Raw genomic sequence first — 15,587 nt, 5'->3', positions numbered from 1 at the left:
TTAGACTGGAAAAATTCCCTGAATCCATTGGCTTTCTCTTAAACTTGACATACTAGCGATGTTGAAGTTCTTTCTTTCTTTTTCTGTGAATTTGTGCGATTGCGTAGGCTGTTAAAGTAATTTTAGTCTCGAGCTTCTGCTCGTATTCGTAAATTTGTCGAAGATTTCATCAAATTTCATGGCCGAGCAGAGCAAGCTGGGCTAGAGTTTGTTGCTATGGTCATGCATTACCTACACAGCCTCCCTCATCGTCACTAGGAGGTAACTGATTTTGATTATTCGATAGCATATGCTTGTGGATTTGATTTGCGTGTTCATCATTGTTTATTAGGGTGGATGTACTACAAAGTATTAGAGAGAACAAATAACTATAGTCTGTATTCGGTGCTTTTGCTTGAGTATAAGGAGGGAAGAAGAACTAGGAGTTAATCATTAAGGAGATGGAGGCGTGAATTGATGATAGCTTTGTCTTGAAATGGATTCTGGGTCTGGTGCTGGTGGGGGTGGGGGTGGGGGTTGGGCTCCATGCGGCTTCCAATGCACTCTGGTGCCTTGACTATTTCTGCCCACCCTCTGCATGGGTACTTTGTTATCTCCAGCAAGGAGTCTCTTACATCATCCGCTTGAACCATTTCACTGTCCTTCTTCTGCCACCAAAATGTTACTCAAGTCATTATTGAATCATTGATTAATACCTGATGGGCTAGTTCTTTCGGGCTTCCCCTTAAAGTTCTTAAAACGTGTCTGCTAGGGAGAGGTTTTCATACCCTTATAAAGGGTGTTTCGTTCTCCTCCCCAATCGATGTGGGATCTCACAATTCACCCCCTTCAGGGCCCAGCGTCCTTGCTGACACTTGTTCCTTTCTCCAATCGATGTGGGACCCCACCAAATCCACCCCCCTCGGGACCCAGTATCCTTACTGGCACACCACCTCGTGTCTACCCCCTTCGGGGGACAACCTCCTCACTATCACATCGCTCAGTGTCTGGCTCTGATACCATTTGTAACGGTCCAAGCCTACCGCTAGCAGATATTGTCATCTTCAGGCTTCCCCTCAAGGTTTTTAAAATGCGTCTGCTAAGGAGAGGTTTCCACACCCTTATAAAGGGTGTTTCGTTCTCCTCCTCAACCGATGTGGGATCTCACATTCCCAAACCCCTAAATTCTAGGTAGAGGGCGTATCCATTAACCAGTTGAGCTATGTGCTAGTTGACATTCCGATTAGTTTGAATGACTCGATTGTTTGTTTTATTGTTTTGATTTCTAGAAAGGATGCAAATGTTTGGGAGATGAAAAGTTTGCTTACCCCAACTTTGAAAACATTAGATACGAGGCCTCTATAGCTGGTCACATTTGCATTTGTTACTTCCAAGCCAAGAGCATTTAAGGCCTCCATTAACCTCATAAACCCGCCTCGCTTGTTCTCGCAGAAAACCTTAACAAAGAACTCGTTCCCATCAATCTGAGCCACTTCCACTTGCGGCTGCAATTATTCAATTTCACTTCTATTTTAGCATCTGCAGTGAATACGGTCAATGACAGTTGCTTTTTTCTACAATTAACTTCTTATATGTATACCTCCATCTGTTGTGTCTTGTCATTGTTAGTACCTTCAGTGTCCTGATGATTTTGCTTCAAAATACTTCCACTTCCCAGTACTCCCATATGGTAACTGTTTTGAGCTTTATCATTTTGGCTCAGAAACTCGGGTAGTTGGACGACACTATTTTGGTTTCCATTGTTTCCTGAAACTACAGTTTTACCGTTTTCATCATCTGTATGTTCTTCCAGTTCATCTTGGAGTTCCTTGACTTGCTTTTGCAACTCCTTCACAAAATCAATTGCGTCACCAAGTATTGAGGCTTTGTCCATCTGAGAAATCCACAGAAACTATGCATTAGAAGATAATATAAGCATCAGTTTGTCATTTGGGATATAAACTGATTTAAGAAATAGGAAGCTGTTTTGTTTCATTTTCCTTGATAGTTTCTAGTGATCTGAACAGGGTGTAGAGGTAATCACCTTAGAAATTTTGGGAACCAATGCTCGGAGATTATACAGCCGCTCATTGAGTTTCTTTCTTCTCTTCCTCTCAGCAACAAGGTTCTTTGATTGAGGACCCTGCCCAGTCCTCCGGCGGTACTTTGCGATTGCATCATCTTCGTCATCGATCTGATCACTGCAATCGGAGATTGAATCAGACCTTCCATTTTCATGTTTGACCAAGTCCTTTTCTTCCCCTTGCTGCTCTTTGCATTCACTGTTCTCCTTTAACTGCACATGAATGTTTGATGTGTTCATTAAGGACCCCTGCATCGTATCCACCTCTTGGAACTCATTTTCAGCTGAAAACTTGTAAGGGTTTCCCTGCTTAGCCGTAAGGAATGAATCCTGTGAGCATTCATTGAAAATTTCGTTCTTATTTCTGTTTTCTGAGCTATAATTGAACTGTTGCAAGAAATTCATAGGAGAACTGCAGAGGCGGATTCTGTCTAATGAGATATCATAACCCACATTGGCGTTTTCTAATGTTGGTGCGGCGGAATCTGGTGCCTCAAATTGAATTTCAGGATCTTTTAGAACAGCATTCCGATCTGCTACAAACGGCTTTGATTGGATTTCGTTTGTTGCATTTACATCAACAGAGAAACTTGTATCCATGTTGCTTGAATTAATAATGGCTTCTTGCTCAACAGAAATGCTGCATTGAATTGTTACAAAATCTATGACATGCTGATCTTCAGATGCCTGTGAGAACAGAGGGAATCTGTCTAAATACATTATAGAAAAACTATTTTTCTATCCTTCAACTCGAATAAACATGTTGCTGCAGTTTAGCTATTTTTGTAATTCAATCCCTTTAAAAGAATGAGATTACTTGAAGTGTATGTGTATGTGTATACATGTTTAGCGACGAACAGCTCCACTAGTCCAAATGGAAATGGAATTAACACCCTGGTTCCCGCTGTTTCCTGCAAAGAGAACGAAAAAAAATGTAAGCTATTTGTTGCAACCTGTGGTACTGTTTCTCCTGTGAATGCTACTCACATCCAGTGCGGTTGAATCCATGGCATTGGAGAAGAGTAGCCATTTAGGTTCATTTGATAGCAGTGTCTGTATATAAACCCTGTTCAACAAAGAAGAACTGAGAGAAAGAGAGAGAGAGAGAGAGAGAGAGGAGGAAGGGGAGGGTATGTGGAGATGATAAATATCAATTAGATACCCAGAATTTAGAGGCACAGAACATGGCAGCTGAGCAAGAAGATCACAAGAACTGGCTCTTGGGTGTGGATATGCAGTGTCCCTACATGGAATGACTTGAGAAACAGGAAACCCAAGTTCTTCTCCACCATTTTGCCCATTCTCAGTCCCAGCACAACAGCAGTCCATCCATTCAACACATCTGAAACAAAAGAGAAGGCTTTTGAGAAATCGGATGGATCCCGAACGGCTGAAACAGAGTTAAAAGCTAAGCTTGGGAGTGATAGAGAGAGAGAAAGGAAACAAAGTAGTAAACTCTACCTCTGATCTTGGCTCAATTTCCATAGAACACAATAGTCCCAGCTTTTACTACCCACAAGGGGTCTTAGTCTCTCCATCAGGCTTTGCATGATGCCAATACTATGATTAGAATCTCCTGCATTTATTGACAGAAAGCAGAGGAATTAGAAACCTCTCAATAATAGATAGATTTGGTCAAGAGAATCATACTCAAAATCTTATACACAGTACAGGTTTGAATGAAACAGTTCCCCCCAAGGACCTAGAAGACGACAGGAAGGATCCCCTCTGAAGTGCTCTGAAAACCTTAGCAATGCTGAGAAAAAACCAAAGTAAAGATTTGAAGTGATAGCAATAGTTAACTACTGGACCATAGGAATGGCATCACACCCCCAAAGCTTCATCAGACAAAAACCCACCTCAGACTAAGGGCCTACCAAATCTCCACCTCCTTTTGCCATTTACTTAGAAACAGAGAGAAAAGTAGAAAGTAGTACTTTTTTGTTCTACAATTGTTTCTGCTTATATAATTGGTTGTTGCTTCAAATTCAGGTAGGTGAACTGCAGGCCATGCATGAGAAACAGAGGCTTTTTATGATATTCTTTTTTGCTTTCAGTTTCTTAAAAGTAAGTAAGTAAGATGGATTATGAGTTGGTAATGATGGGAGGAACAGATTGCATGAGCTAAGATACCCCAACTGCCTTCCCTTCCCTTCCCTTCCCTTCCTAAGCTTATTTTATATGCATTCTTTTTAGTTCTTGCATCTTCTTTCATGACTTCTCAACTACTCCTTATTAGCATAGCTTGACTCAGATCTGAATGCTTTTAACAAGTATGTGCTTGTATTGTTGTGTACCTACAGACATGCTTACATCTTTACATGCTTTATATGTCAAAGTGCTCTCACACACACACACACGTTGACACTTGTTTCTATCTGAGGTCATGGACTTTGTTTGAGATTTTGCAAGTGAGATTATTGCACAAAAATATAATTTTATTCACTTTGATTTTATTTTATTTTTTCACCTAGGTCATTCCGAGTAGAAGTTGAGTGAGACGAAAAGGCGTGGCTGCTTCCCGAGGGTCAATCTTCTCGAGGTAAGAGATTCAAATCTCTATTCTTAACGTCATTATTTTCTAAAAATTAATTACTTAATGGTTGATATCTTTGTTTATGAGATTCTTTGTTTACGAGTGACTTTGAAATTTCTTTAAATTAATTTTTGATTGAGTGAAAATTTAAGAACAATTATATATAAAAATTACTTTTAAACAATTCATTTATCTTACATATATGGTCATTTTAAAGCTTTTAAATCTATATTTATTAAGGAATGGGTATAACTCATCTAGATTCTATATATATATATATAGATATACATTTTTGTATAAAAATTTATAGGTTAGCCATAAATGCAATTAATGCACTTTGAAAAATTAGTATACCTAACTAACACGATTATTTTCAGGCATTCTCAATAAATTTTAAACATGATTGATAATTCTGATCTAGTAACATAATTAAAAACTCAAATTTAATTATGATCAGTGAAAACTTAATTAAATAAACTTTTATTTTCTCGTCTCACTAAATTTGAAAAACGTATAAAACGTGTAAATTCGCCGGCGTATGAGCTCATTTAATGTAAAATAAAAACATTTTAATTCCATTTCAGAAAATCATATATTCCTATTTTTCAAAAAAAAAAATATTATTATCCTTTTACCTTAATTGTTTTTTTGTACTTAAAAAACTCTCAAAATATTTCTTATTAAGTTTGGTTTTTAACTTCAAAAAAATACCTATTTTAGTGTATAAACATTTTTAAACAGCCATTTTATTTTAATTGTCCTATTAATTTTTGAGATATAGATTATGGAATTTAGAATTATATGTGGTCACATATATTTGAATCATATACATTACCTCAAATTGGAATAAGCCTGAGACATTTATTTGCATTTTAATAATAAATCAAATATATAATTTGAAAAAATAAGAGGGTCAAATCTAAATAGTGAAAAAAAAAATAGAATTCTAATTTCGGATAATTTACTATATTTGTAAAACTAAAAAACCTATATATATTAAATATTTTTTATTTTGACCCTTACAGATCCTCTCCCTATAAATTCATAACAATTTTTAGACATCACATGTACTTTCATTTTGAGTTTTAAATTTGATAGAAACTCATCAACCAACCACATGCCCATCCCAATTAATTAATATATTTATTTATTTATTTGTTTGTTTGTTTATGGTTAAATCATAAATTTATACGCCTAAAAACTAGTTTGAACAGAGCAACGTGACGTGTGGGAGGTCATGGACTGTCGTAATCGGATCATTTTCTAGAAACGTTATTTTTAATTATTTTTTAATTTGATTTTTATTATATATATATATATATATATATATATATATTTTTTTTTTTTTACTTTTTAAAAGTTTGTTCTTTTTGAAGTTTCATATTGAAATTAATACAATTTTAACGACTTTTTTCTTTTTTACATTCATATTGATATGTGACATGACGTGTACTACCTAAAAGGTACGGTGAAATTAAGTGTAGTCATTATCTTTTGTTAAAATATTATTTTGATTTGTGCTTTCAATTTATTACATTTTAGTTTATATAGTTTTAAATTTTTAATTTTAAACTATATAAATAATAATAATATAAATATAAATGTATTTTTAAAATTTATGAAAAATATAATTTAGCTGGCTAACCTTGTTGAAAGTATAGATATTAAAATAGAATAAATCTAAAAAGGCTCCACTTTATAAAACTTTTTAATAATCTCTAAATTTTTAATTATGTATCTAACAAATTTTTAAAGATTGTTTTTTATTTAGTTTTCAATTTTAATTTTAAAAAGTAAATAATAAGAAATGAGAAACTTAGCATGTAAAATTACAATTTAACCCAAAGTTGACTCATCGAGATAAATTTTAAAGCATTTCATTAAAAAAAATTATTACACTTTTTCTAATAAAAATAAGATGATTAAATTTAAATTATAAGTTTAGTTCTTAGACCTTTGTATTTATATCAATTTAGTTCATAAATCTTAAAATATATATATATATATATATATATATTTAGATTCTTGAAAATTTTAGATTACATTTATTTGGTTTTAAACTTTAAAAAAAATATATAAAAATAAATCTTTAAACTATTTTATGTTCTATAGATCTTTAAAATTTTCAATTTTGTCTCCTTTTCAACGTTTTTCTAAAATTAATCCATTTTTTAGTTCATAAAACTTAATTTTACATCTAATAGATCAATTAATTTTTTTGAAATTGTCGATTATATTAGAACAGGCATAAACTTAACCGCTAACGGTTAAAAGATTAAACTACAGTAATTTAATGACAAGCCAAAGTTGGAGTGGACGTTAGAGTCAACAAAATCCTTAATGGAAGGTTGTTTCATAACCACAAAAGGAAAAAGGAAGAAGGATGGCGTTGGACGACACATCAAATCAAAAACCAAACTCAAATAGAAAGATAACAAAAATTAAAACTTTGAAGAAACAAAGCAGCAAAGCAGCAATTGGCAAGTGGCAATTCCAAAACTGTTCAATTAGTCCACACTTAGAACCATGAGTTCACATGCAACACTGATTTTCAGCCATTAAATTTCATTTTATTTTCTATGTGTTTAATTTTATATGTAAAATAATGTAGTTGTTTGACAGAATTTTGGCATTAAAAATGCATAAAAAATTGAACTTTTTTATTTTCTTTTTCATGTTTCACCTAATTAGTCAATGTTTCAACGTCGCCCAAGAATACCCATTAATGGCAGCGTTGGAATATAGCACCCACTGTGAACTTTACCTTTGCGTATGAATAATCTCTTCCATTTTTCCAAAACGGCCTTGAGAGTGAGAGAAAGAGAGAGTAAATCGATACCCATCAAGGTGAAGCTCGATTTCAAGGTTCGTTCATTGTTTTCTATTCCTTAAATCTCTTTTTCTCTTGAAATTTTGCTTTCAGTTTCGATTTATGTGTTTCTGGGACTTCTTATGTGGGGTTTGATTCTTCTGGTTCTTCTGAAACGATTCTTTTTTGGGTATTTGATTACTTTTGCTAATTTAAGCTGAATTCTGTGTTATACCTGTTTTTGGTTGTTCATTAATTCATATGGAGTTTGTAGCACTGTTTTTTATGTTCATATTTGTCAAGTTTGTTCATCAGATAATGAACGCATTTAAACTCTGTTTGTCAAGATATATGGAACTTGAATCCCCTTTTGACACTTTTGCATGGATAATTTGAGTTTAAACTGAGAAAATCCTGTGATAAAGCTCTGATTATGACAAAATGGTGAAAATTACAGGTAGTGTGAGATTTCAGCTAAGGGATGGCTGAAAGGAGAAAAGTTCGTCCAGATTGTATCTATGTTTCTAATCCCTTTCATGAATGCACTGAATATTGCATACAAAAAACAGCTGAAAGCAAGGCAGGAAAGGATAAAAGGTCTAAAGGTAAATAAATCTCTGGATGTTCCTGAATTTCAACCCCTGTGGCTTTGTTTATTGTTCCATTTACTAGATGAACATGTTAGGAATCACGACTCTCCACAATGGTATGATATTGTCTACTTTGAGCATAAGCTCTCATGGCTTTACTTTGGGCTTTCCACCAATGTGAGACTCACTCCCAATAATCCTCAACAATCCTCTCCTCGAACAAAGTACACTATAAGCCTCCCCTGAGGCTTATGGAGCTCTCGAACAGCTTCCCCTTAATCGAGGCTCGACTCCTTTCTCTAGAGCCCTCAAACAAAGTACACCCTTTGTTCGACACTTTAGTCACTTTTTTACTACACTTTCGAGCTCACAATATTTGTTCGATATTTGAAGATTCTATTGTCATGGCTCTGATACCATGTTAGAAATCACGACTCTCCTCAATGGTATGATATTGTTCACTTTGAGCATAAGCTCTTATGGCTTTGCTTTGGGCTTCCTAAAAAGGCCTCATTCCAATCGAGATAGTATTCCTCACTTATAAACCCATGATCTTCTACTAAATTAACCAATAGGAGACTCATTCCCAATAATCCTCAACAGAACATTCTAAACTTTTAAAAAAATTGTTAAACAAAATGATTTGTTCGATCTTTTGAAAAATGTCACAATAAAGCCTGAGGGACCGAAGTTTGCTGTGTTTCATTACTGAATGGATATCTACTTTCTCTGATGAATACCAATATGTTAAAGAAAGCATGTGCAACTTTTAGGTGGTTGAGGAAAGTGTTTGCAATAAAGTGTTATTAATATCCATCAATAATATCAACAGTTCTGGTTCGGCTAAAGTACTCTAGCTAGGACGGGGCCGATTAAAGCGAATGAGATTTCTAGAATAAATGTGGAAGTTCTGAGCTCTTAAAGACTGGAATATTTAGGAGAAGAATTCACTTTTGTTGAACTGTTCTATTAAATTACCCTGATTTGATTCTGCTGATGTTTGTAGTGGACGATTTTGAGTGTTGTTGGGGAATTTTGGGGTAGGAGTTCTTTTGCAAGCAAATCGTGCATGTATTAAGTAGTCTTCGCTGTCTTACGAGGGAAACGAGAAACTTTCTTTGCCTGAAATGAATACTATAGCTCGAGGTTCGACTGTTTGCCTGATGGCTTCTTTTTAGGAAGTCGTTTGCTCGAGCGTGATGTCGTTTGTTGAGTGGTTAATGGCTAATCTCGAAAGAATACGATAACTAGGATGGATTGTGGATTATTTATGGAGTTCTTGTGTAAGAGCCCAAACCCCCCGCTAGGCAGATATTGTCCTCTTTGGGCTCTCCCTTTCGGGCTTCTCCTCGAGGTTTTTAAAACGCGTCTGCTAGGGAGAGGTTTTCATACCCTTATAGAGAATGATTCGACTCTCTCCAATCGATGTGAGATCTCACATCTCGTTTCTGTAAAATCAGCTAAGAATGCAGACTAGCTTATCTTTTTTGATTTTTTGTGCTACCAGGATCTTTTAGGCTTGATATTTCCAAGTCTTTTGGAAAGAAGAAGGGGTCCCGACCAAAGCCTCCAAAAGACGTTGATGGTGGACGGTACTCAAGCACGGTTCCTACCGAAGCTCGTTCACACCACACACGTGTCTCTCCTAAGAAAAATGTAGAATCAAGAAATGGTGATCATATATCCCCGACCAAAAAATTTTATTCAGAAGAAATCCATCCTGATGATCCTAGTCTTGCTGTCGAGCAACACGACACGCCTCGAATGCCTTCATCTGAAAGTATCATAATGGTGCGTTTTTTACCTCTCCACCCCCAATTAATAACAGTTTTATGTTGTATCAAAATGTTGATCCTGCAGTTGTCTTTCTTCTTCTCAGCCTGACTACACAGAGGATGCTCCAAACCAGAGTCCCATTCGGAATTCCGCTTCGGAGACGAACAATAAGAACGGGGTCAAGAACCATGAAGCATTTTTTAAGGATCTTACACCCAACGGTAATAACGGTAAAGAAAGTTTTCAGAAGCGTTCTAGTGAATCGAACTTCAGCTTGTCTGGTTTGGAACAAACTCTAGTAGACAGCGACGAGGGCGAGATCGAGTCTGTAAATTCTGAGCTGTCTGTTCCAGTGGGAAAGTACAGTGTAAAATCTAGCTTCTCCTCCATCCTGACATCAATCTTCGAAAAATACGGAGATATCGCAGCTACCTGTAAACTGGAATCCGTTTCCATGCGCTCGTACTATCTCGAATGCGTGTGCTATGTGATTCAGGAATTACAATCCACTGAGTTTCATCAACTGACCAAATCCAAAATTAAAGAACTGTCAGCAATTTTCAAAGACGTCGAGTCCTCGGAAATTAACGTAGCGTGGTTGAAGAGTCGCCTTAATGAAATTGCAGAAGCTGTAGAGCTGAGAAGTCATCACCGGGCCATTGAAGCCGCAGAGGCAGACTGCAAGCAGAATTTGGAAACAACAAAGAAAGAACTCGAGTCCCTAATGGCGGATTTGGCATTGAAAGAAAAGGAGGTCTCTGAGTCGAAGACACGAGTAGCAGAAACGCAAGCTCGGTTAAGCGAATTAGAGCTCAAATCGTCTCAGCTGGGAGAAATGATCACATCCATCGACTCCAAGGTACAAAAATTTAGATCCAAATCATTCTCTGGTGATCTGTTATGATGAGGAAGGGATTAGTAGTAGATTATATCATCACTTATAGAACATATCAGAATCAGCCTGCCATTTAGTTTTATAGATGTTGTTTAAAGCTGTATCATCTAAGTAAGTGTATTGCATACTAAAGCATCATATCATGTAGCTTGAGAATTCTCCAACTTCCATGTTATAGAAAAGCATAAGCTTCTGGGTTTTGTTTGTTTAGCTCTAGAGAGAGGTCAAACTCACCGCTAGCAGATATTGTCTTATTTGGGTTTTTTCTTTTGGGCTTTCCCTCGAGATTTTTAAAACGCGTCGGTTAGGGAGAGACTTCCACACTCTTATAAAGAATGTTTTGTTTCCCTCTCCAACCGATGTGGAATCCTACAATCCACTCCCCTTTTAGAGTTCAGCATCCTGCTCCCCTTTTAGAGTTCAGCATCCCGCTGGTACTCATTCCCCTCTCCAATCAACATGGGATCTCACTATCCACCCCTTCGGGGCCTAGCGTCATTCCTCTCTCTAATCGATGTGGGATCTCACAATTCACTCTCTTTCAAGGCCTAGCGTCCTTGCTAGCACACCTCCCAGTGTCCACCCCCTTTAGGGCCCAGAGTTTTCGCTAGCATTCATTCCCCTCTCCAATCAACATGGGATCTCCCTATCCACCCCCTTTGAGGCCTAGCGTCGTTCCTATCTCTAATCGATGTGGGGTCTCACAATTCACTCTCTTTCAAGGCCTAGCGTCCTTGCTAGCACACCTCCCAGTGTCCACCCCCTTTGGGGCCAGCGTTCTCGCTAGCACTCATTCTCCTCTCCAATCAACATAGGATCTCCCTATCCACCCCCTTTGAGGCCTAGTGTCGTTCCTCACTCTAATCGATGTGGGGTCTTACAATTCACTCTCTTTCAAAGTCTAGCGTCCTTGCTAGCACACCTTCCAGTGTCCACCCCCATTGGGGCCCAGCTTCGTTCCTCTCTTTTTAACTTGTGGGGCTTAAAGGGGAACCTGTGAGTGGTGGTGGTGGGGCAATGGGACAACTGTGGCTCTATGGGTTTGACCCATTGAGAACCACTATGTTGCTGAGCCTCTCTGTCTGTGTTCAGTTTCAAGTGAAAAGTTGGATGCCTCTTGCAGCGCCCAAGAGAAAGAGACATAGACAGAGAGGCAATAAATATGTCAAATTCCACAATACCTTTTCTGCTATCTTTTGTTCTTTTCTATTTCTGTACAACAATTTTTTTGTTTTTTTTTTCTTTTTTAAAAATCTTACGCCATATTTGAATAATATTAAATTATAAAAATACCCCTAAACTTTGCTTTTAACCTCTAATACACGTCTTAAAACGATCCTAAAAGTAAAAATCTCTCAAAATCTTTGTAGATCAAGGTTAATATTGTAACTTTAAAAAAAATATATATAGATATTTTTTAAACGAACATCAAAATTTAGGGGTATTTATGTAAATTACCACACGATTATTTCTAAGTAGGTTTATGTATCATAAGAACAAAATGATTTTGATGCTAACTTTTGCAACCAATTTAAGGGTCCCCGATGGGACATAGCCCGACCCGAGGTTATTTTCGTACTTAACGTTACTTTTTTTAAAAGAAAATCAAACACGTGGCAGGATGAAATTCAAACCTATGCTTTTTGAAAGAGTTTTATAATATTATAACTCACGGTAAATTTTAGATAATTTCTAGTTGAATAATATTTTATTTCAATATTAATGATTTTTGGTAGGTAATTTGTAAAATTACCATGTGTGGGTTTATTAAACTAAACCTAAATCTAGATTAAAAAAATTAAATATAATATATGTTTATAATAATAATAACTATATTTTAGTATTTTTTTTTTTACTATGACAGATGGCCAGCGTCAGTAAAAAAAAATAAAAATAAAAATAAAATAAAATAAAAAAAGTGGATAAACCAATCAGAAGGCGACAAGAAAACTGTTTGGTAGTGGGACCCACATACCATGTGCTGTCGTGACATGTAAACGTTGGGTGGTGGGGTCCACTTCATGAAAATCGGTCCTTTCTTTATTATTATTATTTTTTTTTTTCTTTTATGAAAATAGATTCTTCTCCCAATGTACAGTTTGGTTGGACTTTAGTCCAAATTTGCCCAACCAACTTTTTTTTCTTTTTTCTTTTTATTATTATTATTAAAAGCTGCTATAGTAGCCCTTCTTTTACCTTTTTACCCCTATCTTTGACACGTGGCTTCATGCACTTTTATTTTTCTTGAATTTAACAAAATAAATAAAGAATTTAGAAAAATTCAGATATTAGATAGTATTTAATGTTTAAATGAGTAATAATAAATTCAGATCAGTAAAAATATTTAATGAGTTATAATAAATTAATGTTATTTAATCGAGAATATTTATAATTTAATGTGTAATAATGAATTTAGATCATTTAATCGTGTATTTAATGTTTAATAAATCATAATGAATTTTACATCCTTTTTGTGTATTTAATATCTAATGGATTATAAGGAAAATATCCTAAATTTAATTTTTAAATATCATAATACAAATTTCGTGTAAATTTTATACATTTGAATAATAACCGCTTAAATCCACTACGAGTAGATATTGTCCGCATCGACCCGTTATGTTTCGCCATCAACTTCATAATTTTAAAACCCGTATATTAAGAATCACTTTTTTTTTTAATTTGTTTATTACTTATACTCTTTTATTATAGGTCTCGTTTAATAATTATTTAATTTTTAATTTTTTTAAATTAAATTTAACATTCATTTCAAATTTTATTTTGTACTTCAAATTTAACTAAAATATACAAAAAAATATATGATATTATTGTTGCATAATTTCCTTAATTTTCATATGGTAATATATATATATATATATATTAAATTTATGATATTTTTTATTTCGTGTAAACTTTATACCTTTGAATTAATATATATCATAAAAATCAACACAACTATCACCTTTGAATTAATATATATCATAAAAATCAACACAACTATCATTTCGATACATATGGTCAAATTATATGTAACGACTCAAATCCATCACTAGTAGATTTTGTTCGCCTCGACTTATTATGTATCGCTATCAACCTCACAAATTTCAAAGCAGAAGTTGTTTTTTGAATTTGTTTATTATGGGTCGGGCTTAATAATTATTTTATTTTAAAAATTTTAAAATTAAATTTAACACAAATTTTAAATTTTATTGTGTACTTTGAAATTTAACTAAAAAAATTTTAAAATGATAAAATATTAGATATATATATATATATATATATATATATTGGCGAAAATGTGTTCATAATATTGCCCAAAAATAAACCAACAAACAAAATATTTTAAAAATTAAATAAAATAACATAAACACTCAAACAGCCCATCATCATCATCATAATCTCTGAGGCTTCACACAACCAGACATCAAATAATAACGAATAACTAAAAACATGACTTCCTCTTCTTCCTTCTCTTCCTCTCAGTTGGTCGGGTTGCTGCGGAATGATCCCAACGCTTTAATGGCGGCTGCTCGGAGAATGTACTGGTGGTACGCCGCTGCCGCCAGTGCTCCCACGAACGGACCCACCCAGAAGATCCACTGCATAAATCCAACAAAAGGGTTACTCAAATTCAAATTTATTAACTCAAAATCTCTCCCGGCGACGACTTACATGGTCGTTCCAGGGTTTTTCACGGTTGTAGATCACGGCGGCGCCGAAGCTTCTAGCCGGGTTGATTCCGGTGCCGGTGATGGGAATGGTGGCTAAATGAACCATGAACACGGCGAAGCCGATCGGCAATGGCGCCAAAACCTGTCACATCAAGAACAAAGAAGATTTTGAGCTTCAATTGACGAGGAATTGAAAATTTATGGAAGGGAAGAAGAAATTTACAGGGATGTGAGAGTCACGCGCGCTTCTTTTGGGGTCAGTAGCAGAGAAAACGGTGTAAACAAGAACAAACGTTCCGATTATCTCAGCGCCGAGAGCTGTTCCCCTACTGTAACCAGAATTAACGGCGTTTGCTCCGCCGCCGTTGTTGTTGTAATCGTGCTTCATGAAAGCTTTAACTAATCCGACGCCGACGACGGCTCCGGCGCACTGCGCCACCATGTACCCCACCGCTCTGATCAGCGACACCTTCCTCGCCAGAAACAGCCCGAATGTAACGGCCGGATTAATATGACCGCCTGCAGAAACCAAACCCTAAAAATCACAAACCCTAAATTAACGGAAATCAGAGACCAAACCCTAAGTTACCGGAGATTCCGGCGGTGCAGTAGACGAGGACGAAGATCATGCCGCCGAAGGCCCAGGCAATGCCGAGGATTCCAACGCCGTCGCACATTTTGGTCTGTTTGTTATTGCCGATGACGGTGGCGATGGTGACGTAGAGGAAGAGGAGAGTGGCGATGAACTCGGCGATTAGAGCTCTGTAAAAGGACCAGAGGGTGAGTTCGGCGACGTCGATGAGCGGCGCCGGCGGTGGGTCCACGTAGTCCTTTCTCAAGCTGGACTGTCCCTCCTCTGTCACCTCTTTCGACATTGTTTCAAATTCCGGCGAGTGAACGGGGAAAATTTGCAGGGAGGGTTTGGTTGCTCTGGTTTCGGTGATGAAATGAGGAAATGATTGTGTTTTATGGCTAAGGCTAAAGGTCAAGGGTATTTTCGGAATTTTGTGTTTATTGTTTTGAAATGAAATTTGTTGTTTAAACAAAATTAAACATTTTTTTTAATCTCAATTAATATTTAATGCAAATCGGTCGTTTAATATGTTTTTTTTTTAAGAAATTGCTGTCACCCTATATAAAATTATTTTATTAATTTTCCGCTATTTATTTCATTTTTTATTCCTACNTTTTTTTTTTTTTTTTTTTTTTTTTTTTTTTGTAGAAATTAAGGTGAAAATTTTATGCAGA

The 15,587-nt window shown here is 35.8% G+C and overlaps 3 protein-coding genes across 8 annotated transcripts; 1 reads left to right on the top strand and 2 right to left on the bottom strand.

Moving 5' to 3' along the window:
• Nucleotides 1–305: 305 nt before the first annotated feature.
• LOC111811880 (transcription factor ABORTED MICROSPORES-like) lies at nt 306–4,076 on the bottom strand. 3 transcript variants are annotated; one of them, XM_023698920.1, is made up of 10 exons: nt 3,922–4,076; nt 3,713–3,818; nt 3,524–3,638; nt 3,225–3,404; nt 3,050–3,128; nt 2,905–2,973; nt 2,024–2,749; nt 1,580–1,873; nt 1,308–1,484; nt 306–647 (listed from the first exon to the last, which is right to left on the bottom strand). In XM_023698920.1, the coding sequence occupies exons 3-10, from the start codon at nt 3,610–3,612 to the stop codon at nt 426–428; spliced, it is 1,836 nt and encodes a 611-aa protein (XP_023554688.1). In that variant the 5' UTR covers nt 3,613–3,638; nt 3,713–3,818; nt 3,922–4,076; the 3' UTR covers nt 306–425. The 3 variants fall into 3 exon arrangements, with proteins under 3 accessions (XP_023554688.1, XP_023554690.1, XP_023554689.1); XM_023698922.1 differs by lacking the exon at nt 3,922–4,076 and having other exon boundaries at nt 2,024–2,392; nt 2,516–2,749; nt 3,713–3,907; XM_023698921.1 differs by lacking the exon at nt 3,922–4,076 and having other exon boundaries at nt 3,734–3,907.
• A 3,213-nt stretch (nt 4,077–7,289) lies between these two features.
• Nucleotides 7,290–10,878, top strand: LOC111776291. Of its 4 annotated transcripts, none has more exons than XM_023655707.1 (4): nt 7,290–7,463; nt 7,882–8,012; nt 9,505–9,788; nt 9,877–10,878. In XM_023655707.1, the coding sequence occupies exons 2-4, from the start codon at nt 7,889–7,891 to the stop codon at nt 10,675–10,677; spliced, it is 1,209 nt and encodes a 402-aa protein (XP_023511475.1). In that variant the 5' UTR covers nt 7,290–7,463; nt 7,882–7,888; the 3' UTR covers nt 10,678–10,878. The 4 variants fall into 4 exon arrangements, with proteins under 4 accessions (XP_023511475.1, XP_023511474.1, XP_023511477.1 ...); XM_023655706.1 differs by having other exon boundaries at nt 7,865–8,012; XM_023655709.1 differs by lacking the exon at nt 7,290–7,463 and adding an exon at nt 7,495–7,597.
• A 3,121-nt stretch (nt 10,879–13,999) lies between these two features.
• LOC111776475 (aquaporin PIP2-7-like) lies at nt 14,000–15,302 on the bottom strand. The gene is made up of 4 exons (XM_023655923.1): nt 14,929–15,302; nt 14,563–14,858; nt 14,341–14,481; nt 14,000–14,267 (listed from the first exon to the last, which is right to left on the bottom strand). Exons 1-4 carry the CDS (start codon nt 15,212–15,214, stop codon nt 14,148–14,150), a joined length of 843 nt encoding a protein of 280 aa, XP_023511691.1. The 5' UTR covers nt 15,215–15,302; the 3' UTR covers nt 14,000–14,147.
• Between the last annotated feature and the right edge of the window lie 285 nt (nt 15,303–15,587).

Source organism: Cucurbita pepo, chromosome LG15 (assembly GCF_002806865.2).
Source record: "Cucurbita pepo subsp. pepo cultivar mu-cu-16 chromosome LG15, ASM280686v2, whole genome shotgun sequence".
NCBI classification, from domain to species: domain Eukaryota; kingdom Viridiplantae; phylum Streptophyta; class Magnoliopsida; order Cucurbitales; family Cucurbitaceae; genus Cucurbita; species Cucurbita pepo.
This window is presented reverse-complemented; position numbering and strand designations above follow the sequence as displayed.

Coding starts and splice junctions, on each gene's coding strand:
- LOC111776291 (XM_023655707.1), top strand. CDS start 7,889: ATGGCTGAAAGGAGAAAAGTTCGTCCAGATTGTATCTATGTTTCTAAT. Junction 8,013..9,504: donor AAAGGATAAAAGGTCTAAAG/GTAAATAAATCT, acceptor TTGTGCTACCAG/GATCTTTTAGGCTTGATATT. Junction 9,789..9,876: donor CATCTGAAAGTATCATAATG/GTGCGTTTTTTA, acceptor TCTTCTTCTCAG/CCTGACTACACAGAGGATGC.
- LOC111811880 (XM_023698920.1), bottom strand. CDS start 3,612: ATGCAAAGCCTGATGGAGAGACTAAGACCCCTTGTGGGTAGTAAAAGC. Junction 2,750..2,904: donor AGCTGTTCGTCGCTAAACAT/GTATACACATAC, acceptor CTGTTCTCACAG/GCATCTGAAGATCAGCATGT. Junction 1,874..2,023: donor TGGTTCCCAAAATTTCTAAG/GTGATTACCTCT, acceptor TGGATTTCTCAG/ATGGACAAAGCCTCAATACT.
- LOC111776475 (XM_023655923.1), bottom strand. CDS start 15,214: ATGTCGAAAGAGGTGACAGAGGAGGGACAGTCCAGCTTGAGAAAGGAC. Junction 14,859..14,928: donor CTGCACCGCCGGAATCTCCG/GTAACTTAGGGT, acceptor TGGTTTCTGCAG/GCGGTCATATTAATCCGGCC. Junction 14,268..14,340: donor AAAAACCCTGGAACGACCAT/GTAAGTCGTCGC, acceptor GGATTTATGCAG/TGGATCTTCTGGGTGGGTCC.